At 39.2% G+C, this 19,105-nt stretch overlaps 1 protein-coding gene across 1 annotated transcript in view; it reads left to right on the top strand.

The window, feature by feature from the left end:
• The window catches only part of NECTIN3 (nectin cell adhesion molecule 3), a 144,791-nt gene extending 127,575 nt beyond the window's left edge, over positions 1-17,216 (top strand). Inside the window, exons 8-9 of the mRNA XM_082626000.1 lie at positions 7,730-7,792; positions 8,570-17,216. Of these exons, the coding sequence (XP_082482126.1) occupies positions 7,730-7,792; positions 8,570-8,749 (243 nt within the window). The 3' untranslated portion in view covers positions 8,750-17,216. The remainder of the gene's footprint in view (positions 1-7,729; positions 7,793-8,569) is intronic.
• Positions 17,217-19,105: the final 1,889 nt, after the last annotated feature.

Genomic DNA, 19,105 nt, shown 5'->3' with positions numbered 1-19,105 from the left:
CATCTGTGTGCATGGATGAAAATACATTAATGGCTCTGGATTGAAGGTTTACCTTGTGGGCACATTTGGAGATAAAGTGATCTGCGTGGGTAATTTGGTGCAGTGTTAAGGCAAGGGGTTGAAGAGCAAAGATGCCCATTGTGACAAGGACAGCACAGCATTCTGATGTTAACACGTGCAGGTATTTATTAGTTGTGGAAAATAGCACATATGAATGCATAATCATTTGATTTGTGTCCTTTAAATGGGTAGGATTTATGATTGGGGGGACATCTTAGTATTGTATGTGGGTGTCTCATTCGCCTGCAGATAATTTTCCATCATCTTTATCATCTGTCTGCCTTAATTAGGTACTTTGCTTTGCATACATATTACAATTTAGGTGAAGTATCATTTTCTTGTGTATTTTAAGGTAAGCATTAGTGAGACCATAGCCAAGATAAGAAATTTCATTAAAATGTGTCATACCAAATTTTACATTGAAAAATTAAAATCTAGAATGTATACTCAGTAGAAGTAATGAAATTTATTTACCAGTGATAAGAAGGAATACTGTCTTCCTTTTGGATAAGAAAACGGTTTCAACAACAACTAGGCAGTTATAATTCTGTGGTGACTTAAGAAAAACCTAATGCTGCCTTGTAGGATAAGATATCTAATATTCTTCTGTCTTATAATAAGCCTCATGTTTAAGCATACATTTGAAAAGTTTGCCAAGAGGACATTCTGTAGTCATTTCTGCTTGTAATTGCATCATTGCAATCTTTAACATTATAAATTAGGGGACTGGAAATTGCTCTCAGGGTACCAACTATCAATATATCACTGAAAGTTATAAACAAACAGTAAAACAGGAGAGGAAATGCCCTCTAAATTAATTTTATAAAGTATTATCCTACAGCAAATGACCATTATGTGTTCAGCCCTGGGCTGAGGCAGAGGTAAAACTCTGATGAGAGTCCTGAACTGCTCAGGAAAAGCCCTGCCTTTGTTTTTCTTTAATTGAGGCTGGAGCCCAAGCAGGAGGGGAAGTAAGTTAGGCCATAGCTTCTGTTTGACCAGTTCAGATGAAGAAAACTCAGAGAAGCTTGCAAAATTGTCGAGTACTGAGCATCGCAGTCTCTCCCCTCAGGTTTATGCCCTCTCCCCTTTCAAGTGCCCATTGTGTTCTTGCTTTTGAGTCCCCTTCTGCAGTCAAATTAGGAAGATAGTGGATATACTCAAGGTAGGAAGATAGGTAGCTTTGTGTGATGGTTTAAGACACAGACTTTGGAATTACATAAATATAAATGTGAATCTTAGCTCTGTGAACTGGGAACATTGCTTCAACTCTCTTGAGCCTCAGCTTCCTCATCTTTATTATAGGAACAATAATAAAATTACCTTTAGGACATGATATAAGACTATGAGGGGTTTCCCTGGTGGCGCAGTGGTTGAGAGTCCGCCTGCCGATGCAGGGGACACGGGTTCGTGCCCCGGTCCGGGAAGATCCCACATGCCGTGGAGCAGCTGGGCCCGTGAGCCATGGCCGCTGAGCCTGCGCGTCCAAAGCCTGTGCTCCGCAATGGGAGAGGCCACAGCAGTGAGAGGCCCACGTACTGCAAAAAAAAAAAAAAAAAAGAATATGAGGACATTTAAAGCATATTGCACAACACCTACCTTAAGGGGCAAGGAGTAGGGGAAGAACCTTTCGTCAGTCCTTACAAGTTACAGTTGTTCTTTTGTCTACGCAGAGCCTAATGATGTCTATTTTAACCATGTTGACATTATTGAGCCAACTTCTTTGTACCCTTTTTCTCTTCCTTTAACCTTAGATCCTCTCCTCCAGTCTTTCTTTATAAGATTTCTGAGTACTGAGGATCTAGAACCTATTTTCATGGTGTTCACACCCTTCTCTTGAACCTGTTCAGATCTAACTCTGCCTTATTCTTTGCAGTTAGGAATTTAGACCCCAAGGTTTCTAGTCCAACTGGCACAGCTTTCACAACATACTCTAGCACCCAAGACTTTTGTGGTGACCGCTGACTGAGAGTGGGCGTCACTGAACATCTACTCTGTGATAGCACCATGTGAGGTTTGGGGGAAACCTCCCAGTCTCCTTCTTAGAGTGTTAACAGGAAAGGATTTGTAGGATGGAGTGCATGGACGGAACACAGAAATGAACCTTACTCTCCCAGAAATTGGGAAAGAGGAGTTATAAGCAAATAAAATCTCAAGTCTTGGGGAATAACATCCAGGTAGACTTTATACATCAAATCTGTATAATGTGTAGTGGCAATCTGCATTGATCATGATTGATTCTAGATATTAGAAACCTAAGAATTGACTAAAAATCAGTAAAAAAAAAAAAACTAAATTTGAAAGGAAAAAGTTGATTAATAACACAGCACCCCTTTGACATCCACAGAGGAAACTTCACAGGCTTTTGAGAAACCCTACATTCTTAAATACCCCTATCTTTTATAGAATTCATATATGAATTGAGAATAACAGAGACACAGCTTAACAGTTGCTATGCTCATGAACGAGCTAAATGACTATTCCATGTCAGAAATCTCCTCAGTCTTCATTCAAATTTGTGTCTCAACAAAGTTACAAATTACAACCTGTCATAACCTTGTAAAATTCACTCGTGAATGGTTAAAACCAGCAATGTTACATCTGTGAATGCCAAGGGTCTACTGTAATAATAAGGGACATTCATGCGAGTAGCTTTGGTAATTATCGTGGAGAACAGTAACAATTATATATCTCATTAAACAAGTGCCTAATTAATGTTGTTGTAAATTTTGCTTGATTAGAACACAGTCTCTATAGTTGTTGCTCATACAACATGGCTGGCTGCTCTCACAACTATTAATAAAAGTGAAAGGGAAAATTGACTTTTGGTTCACAGTTTTAGTCATGGCTTAGAGAGGTACTTAATGGATAGGAATGTAATATCCTTTATACCTTGAAGAATCCATACTTAGTGAATGATGTATTATATAACCATTTATTCATGTGTTAATTCCTTTAGTGTGGTGAGATCATATATCTATGGATTAGGAACTCAGTCACTAGAACACAAGTAAGCAATTGAATATTGGAGTCAAGAAACTCCTGCATCAAGGACAATCTGTTAAAACATATTTATTGAGAATTTACTGTGTCCTTGCATCATGCCAGATTCCAGACTATGTTGGTGAATTCCCATTTGAATTCACCTCCACGTGCATGCTCCTCCAAAATGGAATGACTGTGATAAAATGGAAAGGTATAGTTTAAAAAAAAAAAAAAAACTCAACTTTATTGAGATATAATTGACATAACACTATGACCCATTTTAAGTGTACAGTTTGATAAGCTTTGCCAATTGTATACATTCATGCAACCACTACCTCAATCGAGAACATTTCTATCACCTGAAAAACTTCTCATACACACACCCTACCATGACCACCCCTCCTTGACACCTCAGGCAACCACTAATGTGACTTCTATCACAACATACTAGTTATGTTTTTTAAAAAGAATTTCACATAGAGGGAATCACAGCATGCTTTTTTGTGTCCAATTTCTTTAGCATTATATTTTTGAGATCCATGTTGTTGCTTGAATAAATTTCCTTTCATTGCTGAGTAGTATTCCATTTTATGAATACACCGTAATTTGTTTAGACATTCAACTGTTGAGGGCTGTTTTGGTTTAAGGTTTTGGGATACAAGGAATAAAAACTTTAGTTTTCTTTTTTTGTAATATCTTTGTCTGGTTTTTGTATCAGGGTGATGCTAATCTCATAAAAGTAGTTACAAAGTGTTCTCTTTTCTCGCATTTGCAGAAAGAATTTAAGAGTAGTATTAATCCTTTAAATGTTTGGTAGAATTTACTAGTGATTCCTTCAGGGCCTGGAGTTTCTTTGTAGAAAGAACTTTGTGTCTTTCAAGACATTGCAGGTGGAATCATAGTAGTTTACTAATAAATTCATTATTCATACATTCTTCACATAATCTCTACTCTGAGATTCTCTGGTTTTATAAAAATAATGAACATTAAAATATTTGGGTATGTCTGGTGTGCTATAAGTGGCAGTGTAAAGTTACCCAAGGATGTGATGCGGACTCTTAGCAGATGCTTGAATTGGGAAGGTAGCAATGGAGGAGAGACCAATTACAAACTAGGTATGAGGTTGTGGGGTGCTTAGTTTACCTTCCCTTATTACAACCTTAGGAGCTGAGGGAAGATGGATGGTCCTTCAGCAGGTTATGTGTTTTAGGTATCTTGTTAAGTGGAGGTTTTAAGAGGTAAGTTAATAATGACCTTTTAGAATTTAAGACGAAGTTTTAATAGATATTTTCATTTATCTCTTAAGATGGCAGATTCTTGAACATGTTTGCATGCCAGGAGGTAGGAATCCATGGCAAAAAAAAAAAGAGAGAGAGAGTTGAGGGCTTCCCTGGTGGCGCAGTGGTTGAGAGTCCGCCTGCCGATGCAGGGGACACGGGTTCGTGCCCTGGTCCAGGAAGATCCCACATGCCGCGGAGCGGCTGGGCCCGTGAGCCATGGCCGCTGAGCCTGTGCTTCCGCCTGTGCTCCGCAGCAGGAGAGGCCACAACAGTGAGAGGCCCGCGTACCGCAAAAAAAAAAAAAAAAAAAAAAAAGTAAAAAAAAGAGAGTTGAAAAATAAGAGAAGGATATGGAAGTTCTTGTAGATGTGGGAGTGATTTGCACTAGTTATAAGAAATCCTACTTCATCCAGGCTTAAGAAAATTCTGGAAGAGGCAGATGTCAGTTGGGGCTAGGAATTGGAGGGAACATTTTAGAGAAAAGTTTGGGAAGGAGGAGAATGTGTTTAAAAAGAACAATGTTTACGGTTTATAGATCACAATGAAAGAGTCTGATCAAAAGGGAGACATGGAAGAAATTACAGAGCATTTTGAGGGTGAAATTATGAAACGAGAGAAGACCAAAAGGACTCCAACTTGGTAGTGTGGATAATGGTTCCAAATGGAACTCTAGTTTGAAGTTCTTCCACTGCCAGAGCAAGCAGAGTATCCAGGGTGATTGTAGACTTGTTGACAAAAGCAACTTGAAATCCTGGTTCTGTCATCCCCGAAAATAAACCTTAGTAACTAAAAGCTCTGTTTATGCGGTTTTAAAATATTATCTACATGGAAACAGATTAAAATATAACACATAGTATAATGTAGAGGTTTTGGTTTATTTGTTGAGTCAGAGAAAGTAAAAATATTTATTAAGATAATATATAATAAAACTTGAAAAACTAGTGTCGTTAGCACCTTGGAAGACAGGAATGAAAGTCTGCATGACTTTAGTAAATCAGGAAAGTGAATATGGGTTTGTAGCTCAATAGAAATTGTTACAGTACATGTAAGTAGGGAAATCAAAATATGTATTAGGGATTCAGAGCATCCCAAGGCTTTCTGGGAAAAACCACAAGAATAATAGAATAATATATATCATGTATCCATCAGGTAAAATATTATAGGTAATTCAGTTTATATATACCAAGCACCAACCATATGAAAGGTATCATGCAAGACCCTTTTCTGTATACTGTGGTGATTAACTTTATTAAAAAGAATATGCAACGTTTAGGGTAGTTTATGGACTAGCGGAAAGAGAGCACATGTACCAGGAATTTAGATTAAATTTAGTTCCTTAGGTATCTCGTCAGAAGCTAAATGACCACGTAATGCAGAGGCAAGCACAGCATGCTCTTGTGTAGCCCTGGTCCCTAATGCAGGGCCATCCCTAGGATGTGTGGGGCTTCTGTCTATATAAATAATTTGATTAACTATTGTACTACAAAATTCATGGGCTCATGTGAGGTTTAATGATTATTGATGAAGGGTTACAATATTGGGTAGAGAAGAAGAACTTAACATTTGCTAATTGTCCATTCAGTGCAAATGAAGACTGTTCATGGTGCCCAGACACCATTTCTTCCTGCTCAGTCCTAGGAATTCTCTTTTCTTGTCCAGTATTTTCAAGTGTGCCGCTTTGGGCTGATTTTATATCTCAGGCCATGAGAAAAGGTTAGCAATGCTGTTATTGCTCATAAAGCCATGGCTCATCTAAAATAGCCAAGAAACAAAAAAGAAAATGCTAATTTTAATTTTAGGTTATTTTTTTTCTGAGTCTATTTTCCTTGGACCAGCACCATCTATGTAATTTGTGAGGCTCAGTGCAAAGCAAAAATGCAGGGCCCCTTGTTTAAAGATTAAGCATGTCAAGATGGCGATACAAGGTCCATGAAGCAGGCCCTGCCTTTGACTTTTACCAGTGTGTACTGTCCGTATCAGTAGTCATGTGGGAAGCACCCTAGAATCGTGCAGAATGTGACAGGGGGAATGAATTTGTCACAGATAACTTACAATTTGGATAACATGGCATATGATACAGAATATCAAGAGTTGATAGTTCATATTTCAGTGAAGTTATTGGTTAACTGTTGAATTCTTACTGTTGCAGAACCACAGGCTAGGGTGTGGGGATGGAGGAGGATGGCCAAAAGAGGTTCACTGTTTACTAGGTTGAAAGATACAGACATTAGGAACCATAAAACTGACAGAGTGTGATGTCTGCTATGATGGAGGTATAAACGAGAACAATAGGAAAAGTAGGAGTAAATAAACTTTGGTGGGTAGTGTGGAAAAGCCTTTTAGAAAAAAAAAAAATGACTTTAGTCAGACCAAGATGGGTAGTATTTCAAGTGCCAGAGGTTAAGTGTCAGACCTTCCAGACAAAAAGGACAGCATGAGCAAAGACAGTGAAATGAAGAACGTGTTGACAGATATGCCTACATGCTGGGACTTTCAGGCATTCTTTTGTGATATTTATTGAACATCTATTTTCCAGGCACTGAGCCAGAAGCATGGGTATAAAAATATAGGTTTAGGAATCAGACAGAGCATCTACCACTTACCAGCTGTGTGACTGGAGACACCTTACTTAACCACTCTGAGCCCCAGTTTTAGTCATCTGTAAAGTAGACATTGGTTTTACAGAATTATTATAAAAGTTAAATGAGATAATGTCTATAAATACTCCAACCAGCACCCTCAATCCAGTGAAGGAGAAAGCAAATAAATAATTGTGATAACACATGCTGTGAAAGCACGGAAAGGAGAGTGGCTGTCTCTGTCTGAGGGTTTTGTGCTTCACTTCCTGAAAGGGATGATATTTGAACTTGGGGCTGAAGGGTAAGTATGTGTTTGTAAGCAAAAGGGAAGCTGAGAAAGATTCTCTTAGGCTGAGGTTTGAAAACGATGAACCCCTTTATGATCTGTATGGGGTTGGAAGACAGGGAGTAGCAACAGGAAACGAAAGCAGACCATGTATACATCTATAAAATCTTTCATTGCCACTCCAAACCCTTTTTAGTCAATTCAAAATATCAGACTCTTCCACTGAGAAAAGGCAAGAGACCTGTGCTGAATGTTACCTCAAGTAAGATGTAAACAAGTTTGCATGAGAGCTTCTGTAGCAGATGTTCTGTATATTTTCTTCATTCTACAAGAAGTTTGGAGCCAGGAGAGATAGACAACTCTCAGGAAATGTAGTTGCTTTTCCCATCTTCATGTGGAACATTTTGCTTAGTTGGCAGACATTTAATAAGCCATGATTGGCTCTTTTAAAAACAGGAGTCTTAGCGGTCTTGGTTGATATGTCTTATCATGTGCTTGGTGCTTTAAAGTGCATGTCTTTTTCTGTCTTCTCCCTCCAGACTGAACACTTGCCTCTGCAGACTCAGTTCAAAGGAAGAGAGGTTGGCAGTCTCCAGCGCTCTGTAAGTAACATGGTCCTCTAGTAGGGTCAGCCCAGGCGGAGCCGGGGACCACCATGTTTATTAAAATACTGTTTTATTTCCATGAAATTTTGTTTTATTCACCTCTGCTATCTGACTACCTGTGGTGTGATTTTGTAAAGTCCTTGAGCTTGCTTATTCCTCTTAGAAGTAATCAAGTTTTATGAAACCAGTAACCTAACAGAGGCTCAGTACCAGACACACCATAGAGCATCAGGGAGGTTCATTTTATGGTGTCAGCTGTGACCCAGAGTCAAGAAAGGAAGAAAGGTCAAGACAAGAGGCTATTTTTTGACAGCATTTCTTATCCTCAGCCACGCTGGGCATACAAATACCAGTTCATTTCACTGTGTCTCTTCCCTAATTCCCCAGTGCTGAATCCTCTTTTGGTTTTGTTTTGGTTGTTTTAGCTCTCTGTATTATCTCATGCATGGATTCCAAGCTTGAGCCTTGCTGAGAGACTCCTGCAGTTCACAACCTTGTTTTTCTCCAGTTTACCTTAACTGATACGAGTTCCAAATTTTGAAACCTGAAACTGACCACAGTCCTTATTAGTCACAATTTTCTATTTAGGAGATGCCACCACTCTTGTACAGGTATTGTAAGCAACAAGTGACTGGAAAATGATAAGTTGTTGAACTTTACCTTGCCATTCAATAGCTTGTGTGTAATGAATTCTGTTCTTGCCTGTTTTTACCCAAGAGCTAGAAAAAATACAAACAGCTGCTCTGATAACGTAAGCAATGTTTGAATTTTTAGAATGGACTGAGTAGCAGAAGATTTGACTATGAAGATGAGAATCCAGTGGGGGAAGATGGGATTCAGCAGATGTACCCCCTCTACGATCAGATGTGCTACCAAGACGGGAGTCCTGGCAAATATCATCCAAGCCGTGACCTGGAGAGAGTCTACATCAACCCACGGGAACATTACGTGTGACTGTCCTCTTTCTCCAATGGTGTTCTAACAAATGTTTATTCTTAGATTGAGGGAGAGAAACTGAGGCCAATAGGTATGATCTTATTCTGTCTCATATAAAACAATCCCAGTCTAAGTATATCAGAAGGAGTGATAAATGACTTGGAACCAATAGCACATTTCTTCCTTTCATTAAGAGTCTCTTAATCACCAGCTGTGTTTTTGAACTTGACTCTAGCTTTGTGTGTTTCTGTGATGATGGTGTTTAACTACTAACATTTGGCCTACAACGGCATGTTCATTTAAAAGTAGAGCATCTGCCTGGGATGACAGCAGTGATTCTCCAGAACGAAAGGCCTCAGCTGGGAGTATTAACCTCACTGGGTCTCAGGCAGACCAGCCTGTTCGTCTGTAACTCAAATGGGCAGGAAAAGGAGCTCAAAATCCATCTCACTAATTATTTAGTTGGATTTGGCTTTTCCTGACACGCTTAATACAATTACAATACCTACTTATAAACAGGAGGCCTGAGAAAAGAGGCAAAATTTGTTGTTTATCCCAGAAACAATAACAAAAGAGAGTTCAGACCTTCAAGTCTGTTGGTTTCTTTTAGACTCCTGTGATATTATAATATGCATTCCTTCCTGATCACCATGGTCCTGAGGGATGCATATTTCTTGCTATTATCGGCCCAGTCTTGATGAGCTATGTGCTAACCAGGGTTCTTCTCTTACTTGGCCATTGTTCCCACAGTTCTGTTCTTCATAGTCCAGATTAGCCTATTTCCCACCTATTAAATTCTAGAAGCCCTGTCTAAATGGTGGACAACCTTGAGCCTTGAGCCCTCTTTTCTGTGGTATTGTATATGACAGACTCAGCTTTCACTACTGAAATTTCTTTCAAGCTAATCCTATCCACACAGGCTTTGGCTACCCTTTGCATTCTTCAGACTTTTTATTGTCTGTGTTTTATCTACCTCAGAAAAAAGCCTGCTGGAAAATCACCATGAAATAACCCCTACTCTTTTTTTTTTTTTCTGTACGCGGGCCTCTCACTGCTGTGGCCTCTCCTGCTGCGGAGCACAGGCTCCGGGCGTGCAGGCTCAGCGGCCGTGGCTCATGGGCCCAGCCGCTCCGCGGCATGTGGGATCTTCCCGGACCGGGGCACTAACCCATGTCCCCTGCATCGGCAGGCGGACTCTCAACCACTGCGTCACCAGGGAAGCCCACCCCTACTCTTAAAACCCAGGTAGAGAATTTGAAAAACTAAGAAAACAAAAAGTGCCTTTAATATGGCATATGTGCTAAACCCACATGTGGTCCTTGATCCCTCTTCCCCTACTTTAACTGGTCAATAATAAGAATAAAGAGATACTAAAACGCAAATAATACAGGGACTGACTGACCAGTCTGGAGTTTTCTCACTTCCCTTTGCCAACTTTTCCTTGATGAGCTTGAAGGTAGCAATTATAGTGGGGTGAGCAGAGGAAGGAACACAGGTACACGTGCACGTGTCAATCATCTGCCCTCATATCTTAAGAAAAGCATTGCTTTACTATGTGTTCTGGAAGATTATGGGTCTGTCACAGATATAAAAAACACTGCAGACTTGTCATGTATTAGGAAAAAGTGACATAAGCACTAAAATAAAATAGTACACGTTTCCAACCTAAGCTTCAAGGGAGTAGGAGAATATTAACATAGATTTCTAATGGGATACCAAAGATACATTATGATTCACGTTTTGCTGGCTCTAGTTCTTGCTTGTGTGTTTGTTTCCTTTTTTCAGTTGCCATGCTTTGTCAGACAAATTATCCAGGTTGTTCTACAGTAGTAATATACTACCCCCCTCCATTACCTGGGTGACCAGCAATTCTGTAAAAGATGATGGTTACATGGAATCAAAGGGTAAATTCCAAGGACCATCATTGCTGTTTCACTATGTTACCTCAGAGTTAGTGTACTGCCCTTGCTAGCAAGCTGACACAGAAAGAAGATATCTGACTTTATTACTTGGAATCCCATCAGTGAGTTAATGTAACTGAAGGTGTAGGGATCCTTGCAGTTGTTTTCCAACAGAAAGATGACTCTAGTCAGAGCTCTCCTTGATAGGGAAGTGTTTTATACATACTAGATGTTACAGAGGAGGATACTGTGGTGCATTGCCTCCTTTAGTGAGCTTTAAAAATGTCTTACACATTGGGGATGGTTTCTAGGTGCTGCTGGGAAGCAGGTTGTTGAATTAAGTGTCACAAAAGTAGACGCTGGACCTAGAGGGGAGTTGAGATGTCTTCATTTGCACTAGGGAAAGAGAGTCAGAAGCACGGTGAGTTTCAGAGCCCTTTGACCTGTCTTCTACCCTCCCTACCATCAAGAAGCCACTATTGCAATTTTTAACATTCTCAGTATAGTTATAGAAAAGAAATCTCAGGATATAGACACTTCTCTCAACAGCCAGCTAGTTCAATATCCTCTTTGCCTCTCTGTCAGCTATGGTATTTCTTTAACAGACTGGTAGATTTTATAGCTGTTGTTCCCTTACATGGGTCACAGGAGCTATATAATTGCTTATCCTGGTGCCTCCCATCTGTTCTCTCTAAATACTGAGTGGAATAGAGCTCAGTATTTTAAAGGAGCTTTAAAGGGGTTTGATCAGCCAGCCCCCTGAAGGAAAAAATGCCATCCAAAATTAGCCTGTTGATCTCTAAATTTGGAGGCTAGACCACTTGACGATGGCCATTTAAATTTGGAAGTTAGACTCCTAAAGGTCAGTGAGTGAGGCTTAAGGATATAAGCCACAGCTGATACTAGATACTCTTCCCATAACTGGTTTATTAAAACACACTGAAACAGAAATAAATCCCCAGAGTGCTTATCCATTTACGGTTGCAGTTTTGCGTTTCAAGGGGGAGTGTGCATGCTCCATCTTAAACACACAGCCTTGATTGCCTATTTTGTAGGCGGCCCAAGCTCCAGGAGCGTGCATCATAGCTGCAGTAGCAGATCACCAGGTTCTTTGCCCACTGCACTAAAATAAAGCATCTGTACCAGTTAGGATTGCTCTGACATAATGGGATAAGAATTTAGGTTAATTCTTAAATGGCAGTGATTTATTTTCTATGAGGACTCCCCTATCCCTGGCCGCCTTATATGTTCTAAAATTGAAGAAGTCCATGCTCTTTAGGACATGTAATATAAAATTCTTACCTGTGCTAGGCCTCCCTGTAACATGCACATAGTAGATACTAAAGAAATGTGCTGTAAACTAAATGAACTGGTCCCCTCATTAATTTTTATGGCCTTGTTTACTCATAGGGATAATATATTTTTTTCATCCATCTTTTGAGAATGATTTCCTAATTCCTCTGTCACAGTAGTGTAAAATTTACTATTTTGTTTTTCATTGTGCAATTTTCCCCTGCAGTGTGCTGGTCTCTCAGTGCTGTTCTTTATATCCAATAGAGCCTTTCTTCAAGCCTCTTTTTCCCTGGGGCATAGAGGATAGACCATTATACCAAGAATCAGAAGAATAGGTTCTACTCCTACTTAATCTGTCTAGGACGTCAGTTGCCCCTTATCTGTAAAGCAGAGATTGTAATACTTTCCCTGTCAGCCTCTCAGAAATGTGGGGAGAGTTAAAGAAGATAATAATGGATGGGAAATTGTAAGTTCTCTTCAAATGAAAATACCCATGACTCTATTACTGTTGCATATTGAACCTGAACTCCCAGCACCCTTGCCAGCATTTTGAGTACCATAGCGTCTCCCCAGGGAGAACCAAGTGGCAGATGAAAATTTCAGTTCGAGCTAATTTGAGTATAGCCAAGTGCAAGTGGAAGACATCCCTTTTCTGTAATAAGCATTTGTCATATGGAAAGCTTGATGTCTGGATTTTAGCCTTTTAAGCTCTGTTGACCTGTGGTTGTACTGCTAATAATAGCTACCATTATTGAGTGTGTAGTATGGACTGGATTCCAGGGCAAGCACCTTACAAGAATCATCTCACTGACTAGAACCAAACTCCTGTTTTGTCCCCTTCCAGGAGACCCCGTGGGGACAGAAAGGCTCCCACTCCTATGCTGCACACCCACAGACCACACTAATCATCAGTCAGCTGTTACTTCTTTTAAGTCTGCTTTTGGGGAGTGGTGTTAGGGAAGAGGCTTTCTTGATTTTTTTGGAAAACAGAGGTGTAAGAGGGTACATGGAAGAAAACCATAAAAAAAAAAAGTTTACTGAGAAGAAAGCAATTGCATGTGCTCGTTTTTACTTACTTTTCGAACTTCTCAAAATGCTCATAGAATCTCATACCCATTAGATTAACCATCTCTGCAAAAATAACCAACCGAATAATTAAAGCCACTCCATCCCAGTTGGTTCGGTCTTAGAGGGCACAAACTCCTAACATCTCTTCCTCAGCTTTGTAATTTGATATACTTACTGCCCCTTTGAGTTTGTTTCACCTTTATTGAGCTCCCAGGGGGTGGTGGCACTGTTACAGTGGACATCTGGAAAGAGAGATGGCTCTGGTAGAAAGCCAGAAGAAGAGGAGGAAGGGTGTGAAAGTAGAAATGTCAGGACCCCCACCTGTGGTTCAGTTCTATGCTTCTCTTGTTCCTGTGCTGAAGTGGCAACACCCTTCATCCTTGGGCCATTTACAGACTACCTAGGAGGACCAGGGACTTCCAGTTCTTCTGTTAAACTAGAAACTGCTATTTGCAAGCCTACTCAACTATGGACTATGCCTGGGTGAATCTTATGGCCCCTGAAAGGTTCTTGTGTTCCCTCCATTAAAGAAAATTGTTGTAAGTTGGACTTGGCCAATTTGGTCACTTGCAATTATTAGGTGGTTTAGTGGCCTTCAGTAGGTAGGGGTTGGGTGAGGGCTGTATGTCTCCTCCCCCCCAACCTTACCAGGTGGTATATTACACTGAAATCAGATTTTAAGCCAGTGTCTGCATCATTCATCTTTATAAACACTCAGGCACTAGAACAGACATCCTGTAATAGTCAACCTGTCATGTAAGCTTGAAAAAGTCCCCACTCCATTCTTTTAGAGAACCCAACGATATCTTATGTAAAAGGGCTATTAGAAATGAATCCAATAATATTACAGCAGATTCGGTGTCAGGCAGCCTGATTTCTGTTCAACTTCTAGACATAGAACAGGTTAGTAATCTAGGAATCTTAGGGCTAGTGGGCTTGCTAGAACTTTATGCCATGTTCGTGAAAGGGATGGAGTGCCCTATGGTATTTGGGCCAATCCACATACATTTAACACCACTAACTTGACCACTGAAAAAAATCACTCATTAACAAAGTCTCTGGCGCTGAGTTCTTATGGTAGTAGCCTCTGAAGTGACTTGAATTTTTCAAATGCCAACTAACAACTTTTGGAGGGTGTATTCCCAACTAGGAAACGTTAAATGTTAACTAAACACTCCTAGGGTGTATATTAAGACCAATTAACATGTGCCAAAATAATTCAAATTACATTCAACATAACAGAGTTTCTTAAGGATTCCTTGTGTTATCACACCTTCACACTGGGGTGAGGTGTATTCACTGCTCTAATGTCAACCACCTGCTGCCTGCTGGCATTTCTCCTTAGTAGTGACAGCCTTTTCCTTGTTAGAGGTGTGTGTGTGTGTGGTGCATCAGAGAGAGAGAAAGACAGGCAGATGGGAGAGAAGCCGGCTTAAAATTCACAGTTGAAAAAAATACTGGAGTTCACGCATACAGCAGAACCCTCACATCTACAAACATCTCACTATTTCAGGCCCATTTTATTATCTTTGCTATAGCATTATCTCTGTAAAAAGGTTAGAGGTAGGAACAGAGGCCATATTTACCTTGACAGTGGAAATATATAAAGTATTAGGTTTATTTCTACTGTATTTCCACTTATTAGGTTAGTTATTCTCTACTTACATTTGTATGACTGTGGGAGTTTGGAGCTGAGTAGACTAGAATGAAAGAGAATGTCAAAAATTCAGATGACACTAAACATCTTTTTATGAAACATTATCAACTGAGACCATGATATGGAAGTTCCTTCTATATCTCAGGGAGAAGGGAAACCACCACTGACAAATAAAAGGATTCTCCATTCCATTGGTTGGGAATAAATCACTTCCATTGGTCCATTCCCCAGAATAGTCAGTGTTTGGGGGCTAAAGCCATGATATATATCAAGTTACATGCCTCCCTACACCAAAAAGTTCTAGTTATATGCAGTATCTGGTACCTCTAGCTGTGAGGTATAGGGATAAATGCCTGAGTTTCAGGGGAACAGATGTTGTGAATATTTATGGAAAAAAGCATCTCTGTGAATTAAAGGTTGGCAGGGCCATGTCCTCTAAGTGCTCCCATTCTAGAGCTGTGTTGTTTACAGTTGCCACTTGCACATGATTGACATGGCATGTCCTTTGGACCCAAGGAGATAGACTAATGGACTTGAAGTTATTATTAAATTACAACTGCCATCCCAAACAATCTTCAATAAACAAAAACCAGCTTCCTGAGATGTTTCAGTGTTTTACTCCATCTAGAGGCAGGAGACTGAACAGTTCCCTTCTTGAGGTTTTTCCCAGCCTTACCATTTAAAGATTTTATGATCAGTTTCCCTGTAGCCCAGCAGGATACTTGGTATCATGGCCTAGACCGGTTGTATTTATTATCATGGCACAGGACTGAACTGTAAAGTCGATTAGAGGAGGCCTCGAGGGAAAGCCCCCCTGGGAATCCAGAACATCAGATTGGCTACACTGGCTTAGAACTGTGGCCTATCCTGCTACAAATATGTCTGACACCCATAAATGTTTTATGTGTCTCCTCCAGAGGTTAGGAATGAACTTCAAACATTCGTAATGTCCCTTAATAACTCACAATGGGTCTATAAAGCCCAGGGTTCCACTGATTCCCAAATGCATGGGCACTACTATTTTGGTTTTCATTATGCTTGCCAGTAATGACCAGCTTTTTTTTTTTTTTAAATCCACCCTAACACATTGATCAGGCTAAGTTAATTTCTTCTCACAAGTCACGTTGATGGCTCCATGTCCATCATATTTTAACTACAGGCAGCAGTATTTTGTCCTAAATGCATTGGTTTGCACTTAACCCACACTGTGGCTCATTAATGCCTCTTTTTTCACATGGTTTCATGAGAACTTATTGCTGTATTCCCTTCAACTGAGCATTTCAATACCCAGAAGAGCATTTGTCATCTTAGGTTTCACTGTGTACTTGAAATTCCACGTCCTTTGTAAAAAAAAATGTTAAGTAGGTGGTGTTGCTACTGAATCCCTGGATTATTCCACTTGTCTATCCAGAAAAGTTCCTGTTTATCCTCTACCTTCTGTTTCTATTTCTAAGCCAAAGCTTAAGACATAACATCTGCTCCAGCCTATTCATTTTCCATGTGGTCTTAACCTCTTAACTTCCTTACTTCTCAGTTTCATCCCTGTAAGTTAGTACTCTCCACCTCACAGAGGTTTTATGGAGGGGGAAAAATAAGATGTTTAAGGGTTGTCATCAAGAGAGCTCCTACTTTTAAAGTGATTTCATAAAAGCCCCTTGGCTTAGAAATGAGAAACTCTATAGCTATTATTTTTTCCTATCCTTGTTTTGCTGTTTTTATTTCTGAAAAGTGATCTCTGTCTGAATAGAGTCTGTACCCTGGTTTTAACTTTCTTCCCATTACCCCCTTTCACAATGAAATTGTCCTCTCTACCTTGTCCATCCTCTGAACTTTTTCCTTACAGAGCCAAAACTAGTTATCCCACCACAAATCCCACATGCTCTTACTTCCATGATTGAATAAATTAATGTCCTCCAGAAAGAGGCATCTGGCTCTGGACATAAGTCAGAAGGTAAATGAGGCCTCACTCTGGCACTGGCAAGATCTCACCATGGTGCCTTGGTTCTCCCTGTATAAACTAAGGTTAATTCTGCTATTTCACAGCACCTGGGTGTTATGAGTCTTGACAAAAAAATAATAATAATAATGAAAAGTATTTTTCAAATGCCCTGTACTATATAAATGTGTAGTGAATAATCTGGAGAGTCCTCAGGTAGAAATGTGTTCTTGTGTAGCTCAATTCAGATTACTAATCCACCCATTGTTTTCAAAAGAAATGTTTTACTAAACTGTTCTTTTTCTTTTTAAAGTGAAAATTAGTTTCTAATCATTTGAACTATTTTAATTTTTCCGTATGGGAAGAGATCAATAGTATACAGAAAATACCCAAATTGTATTTTAAGTGTTAAAACTGAAAGGGTTTCATAACAACGTAGTGGGTTAAGGAGGAGGATTCTAGCTCAAATGTGGCAAGAAATAGAAATACTAAGATTAGCTTTGATTTTGAGATTGTATTATAAATAGTAGATGTTAATGTGGTTGTTTTTAGATACTCTTTATTTTTAAGTTACCAGAAAATGACTTTTATTTTTGAAGTTTTGAACTATGTGGTTCTTGACATGTTTTGAATAAAGCTTTTATCAACTAAACTTTTTCATTATCAATAAATCAAATATTAAAATACATTTAAAAATTAATAGCCTAATTATATGACTGTAAAATTCAAGATTTAAAGAACATCTTTTATAGAAATAGTAGATTTCTATACTGGAGTCCTTTTAAAAAATGATTTTAAAAATAGTAATAGTACTTTTATACTTCAAACAGTATTAGAAATATTTTTAAAACATGTGACAAGTTACATATTATTGTAATTGCTTGTGGAAAACTTAATACTTTCTAAACAAAACTAAATTTATTCCACTTAAAGAATTGTTCTTCATTCCTGATTAGTCCTTAGGTGTTAAAATGTCCCTTCTTTTATGAAATGATATTGATGCTAGATGGTAACTTTTTAAATGTTCTTATTTTAAAAAAAGAGTTGGCATCTCTGATGGATCCCTGTATTTTGTTTTAGGGATGGATGCTTTATTGGTCTGTGAAATCTCAAAATCTAGGAACCATTTTAAAACAAACATTTTATTGAGATACCATAATTTTCATCCTCTTAAATTGTAAAACTCAGTGCTTTTTAGTTATTTAGACAGTTGTGTAATCGTCACCAAAGTCAATTTTAGAATATTTTCATCACCCCAGAAAGAAACTCACTCCCAGCTGCTCCCTGCCTCCATTCCTCCGTCCCCTTCCCAGTCCCTGGCAACACCAGTCTACTTTCTGTCTCTGTGAATTTGCCTGTTCTGAACATTATATGTAAATGGAATCGTATAATGTTTAGGCTTCTTTCACTTAGCATAATGTTTTCAAGGTTCAACCATGGTGTAGCATTTATCATTCATTTCTTTTTATTGCCGAATAATATTCCATTTTATAGATATGCCACATTTTATCCATTCATCAGTTGAGGGACATTTGGGTTGTTTCCACTTTTTGGAAATAATTATGAATTATTCATGTACAAGTCTTTGTGTGAGCATATGTGTTTATTTTTCTTCCATATATACCTAGGAGTGGAATTGCTAGATCATATGGAAACTCTGGCTTAACGTTTTGAGGAACTGCCAGACTATTGAGCAAAGATGCTGCACCATTTTACATTCCCACCAACAGTGTATGAGGGCTCCAGGGTTCCAATTTCTCCACATCCTCACCAACACTTGTTGTTGTCTGTTCTTTTTGATTATAGCTATCCTAGTAGGTGTGAAGTGCTATCTCATTGTGTTTTTTATTTTAATTTCCCTGACTGCTAATGATGTTTGTTTGTTTTCTACAACCCATTAAAAATGTGAAGCCATTCTTAGCTCATGGGTCGTATTGAAGGCTGGATTTGACCTACAGGTAGCCAACCTCTGACCTAGAGGGTAGAATTAGTAAACAAAAACATTAAAGCAGTATTATAAATACCCTCTGTATGTTCAAGAATGTAGAGGAAAGTGTGAGCCATTTAAAGGGAGATGTGGGATATCAAAAAGAATACATGTGGTAGGGCACTGATAAATCGGCTTGCTGGATTTAGAAAAAAAACAAAAAACTTGGTTTGCAACATTTGTTGATTTCCATGGTGTAAATACTCTGACCATGGCCAGCGTTAAGCTATCCACATGACACCACTGAACTTGAAGTTGGGAAGGGACATACACAATTTGCACCTGCAAGCTGGTGCCAGCTGACTGTAGCACATTGCTGACGTAAACTGTCTCTAACTGCACATATGACAGAGCAATCAGGAACTAGAGCTACCATCTACCTGGCTGTCATGGGTCTTCTCCTCCACTCCTACAACCATTAGGAGGGAGACTATCTCCTTTCCTATTATATTATTAGACTCCCAAATAGCCTTTGACTCTTTCTCAGCCTTCATTACTCTGGAATCATGGACACATTTCGACAAGACAGTTA

The sequence above is a fragment of the Mesoplodon mirus genome, assembly GCF_964341445.2.
Source record: "Mesoplodon mirus genome assembly, chromosome: 6".
In the NCBI taxonomy this organism is placed as follows: Eukaryota; Metazoa; Chordata; class Mammalia; order Artiodactyla; family Ziphiidae; genus Mesoplodon; species Mesoplodon mirus.
This window is presented reverse-complemented; position numbering and strand designations above follow the sequence as displayed.